This window comes from Aplysia californica, unplaced genomic scaffold (assembly GCF_000002075.1).
Source record: "Aplysia californica isolate F4 #8 unplaced genomic scaffold, AplCal3.0 scaffold00204, whole genome shotgun sequence".
NCBI lineage: Eukaryota > Metazoa > Mollusca > Gastropoda > Aplysiida > Aplysiidae > Aplysia > Aplysia californica.
In genome coordinates, this window is record NW_004797474.1 from 1,061,150 (window position 1) to 1,062,718 (window position 1,569).

Sequence of the window (1,569 nt, forward strand, 5' to 3'; positions counted from 1 at the left end):
GAGAGAGAGAGAGAGAGAGAGAGAGAGAGAGCCTAGCTGCACGCATGCACACGATACGCGCTGAGGCGGTCTTGGGCACTCACTCTGTAAAGAAGCAGGTGAGTTGAGAAAGAGAGAGAGAAGAAATAAATAAAACGGGTGTTGGTTGCGGCATGATGCAAAGAGAAAGTTATCCGCTTTCAGCTCTCTACGAACTAAAAGAAAAGCTAGCCCACAACCGAGGAATGTTGGAGGGAAGGGAGGGGGACAGTCACTTAGGGAGGAAAGTAAACCCGTTTTATTCTGTCTGTTTCACGCGCACATTCACACACGACCTCGTATATATGGAGAGAGAGAGAGAGATAGAGAGACAGAAGGAGGAAAAGAGCTATCACTACATAGGCCTAATACCTCATTGTATAGCAAACTGCGATTTTCTTGTGTTTCATGTTCTTTTCTCCTCTAAATTTTTCCTGATGTCCGATGACAGATACAACAGGTTACATTCTTATTTACCTTTACTGACCACTCAGGTGTGTGAGCGTGCAAACACATTCACACATGATACTCACACACACAAACACACACGCGGACATACAGATGCACGAAAACAAACTCACTTGCACACTCGGTCACCCACGAACACTCCAAGCAACTCACATTTCACTACAAGAGGCAACAAGAGGAAACCGAAAGAAAAGAAGAGAAGAAAAAAACACAAACACCCCCCAATAAACAATACAAACTAAGAAAATTAAGACTTTCCCCTTCTTCCCACTTACCTCAAAGACACAGAAAAATAGGAAGGTCCAGAAAACGGCTTGGGACGCCGTTTTGAACGGACACATGGCGACGGTTACTACTCCACAGTGACGATATTCCTGATCTTGGCTTGCTGCTATAGTCCAACAAGAAAAAAGTACCAAGTATTACACGGCGATATCCCACAAAAGAGAAGGGAACTCCCAAGAACGGTAGATACTACTCCTCGCCGTCCCGTAAACGCTTTTGACTGTTCAAAACGGAGCCCCGTCGATTCCCTCGGCGGTTTGGCTTCCCCCTCTCTCTCTCTCGTTTTTCGCTTCGTCTTGGCAGCGCTCGGCAGTCGTCGCTGGCTCGCTTTTCACCGCACGTTCGCCCTTTCTCGCGGGCCGCCAGGCGTCGTTCGTCCAATAGGCTCCACCCTCTCACTCCAGTGATTGACAGCTACGGGCTGAAAGGAAAAGGAGAAATGGGGGGAAACCCGTTGTAATAAATGGTGTTGTATTAAAATTTTCGTATTAAAAAGGCCAACAAAACAAGATAAATGGAAGAGAAAAAGAGAGATAAAGTGAGTGAGAGAGAACAGAAGTCTTTAAAAAAAGTAATCCAGTGAGAGAAAGAGAGATAGGTTGAGAATGAAAAAGAAGAATAAAACAGAACTGGTCGACTGTAGTCTGTCGTGATTAATTCAGCCATCAGTGTAGTAAGTGTTGGGGCCCGCCGGCACGTGGCCCCCCGGCCCACCCACCCACCTTTTGAACCCACCCCGGCACGTGGCGAGAGGAGGCCCCACCCATCCAACAACCCGCCAAAACCCAAGACCCACCC

General features: G+C 47.4%; 1 protein-coding gene across 1 annotated transcript in view; it reads right to left on the bottom strand.

Moving 5' to 3' along the window:
- The window catches only part of LOC101850651 (delta-like protein 1), a gene marked incomplete at its 3' end in the record, with an annotated part of 93,205 nt that overhangs the window by 86,738 nt on the left and 4,898 nt on the right, over positions 1-1,569 (bottom strand). The window contains 1 exon segment of the mRNA XM_013083005.2: positions 762-1,192. Coding sequence (XP_012938459.1) covers positions 762-827 — 66 coding nt within the window.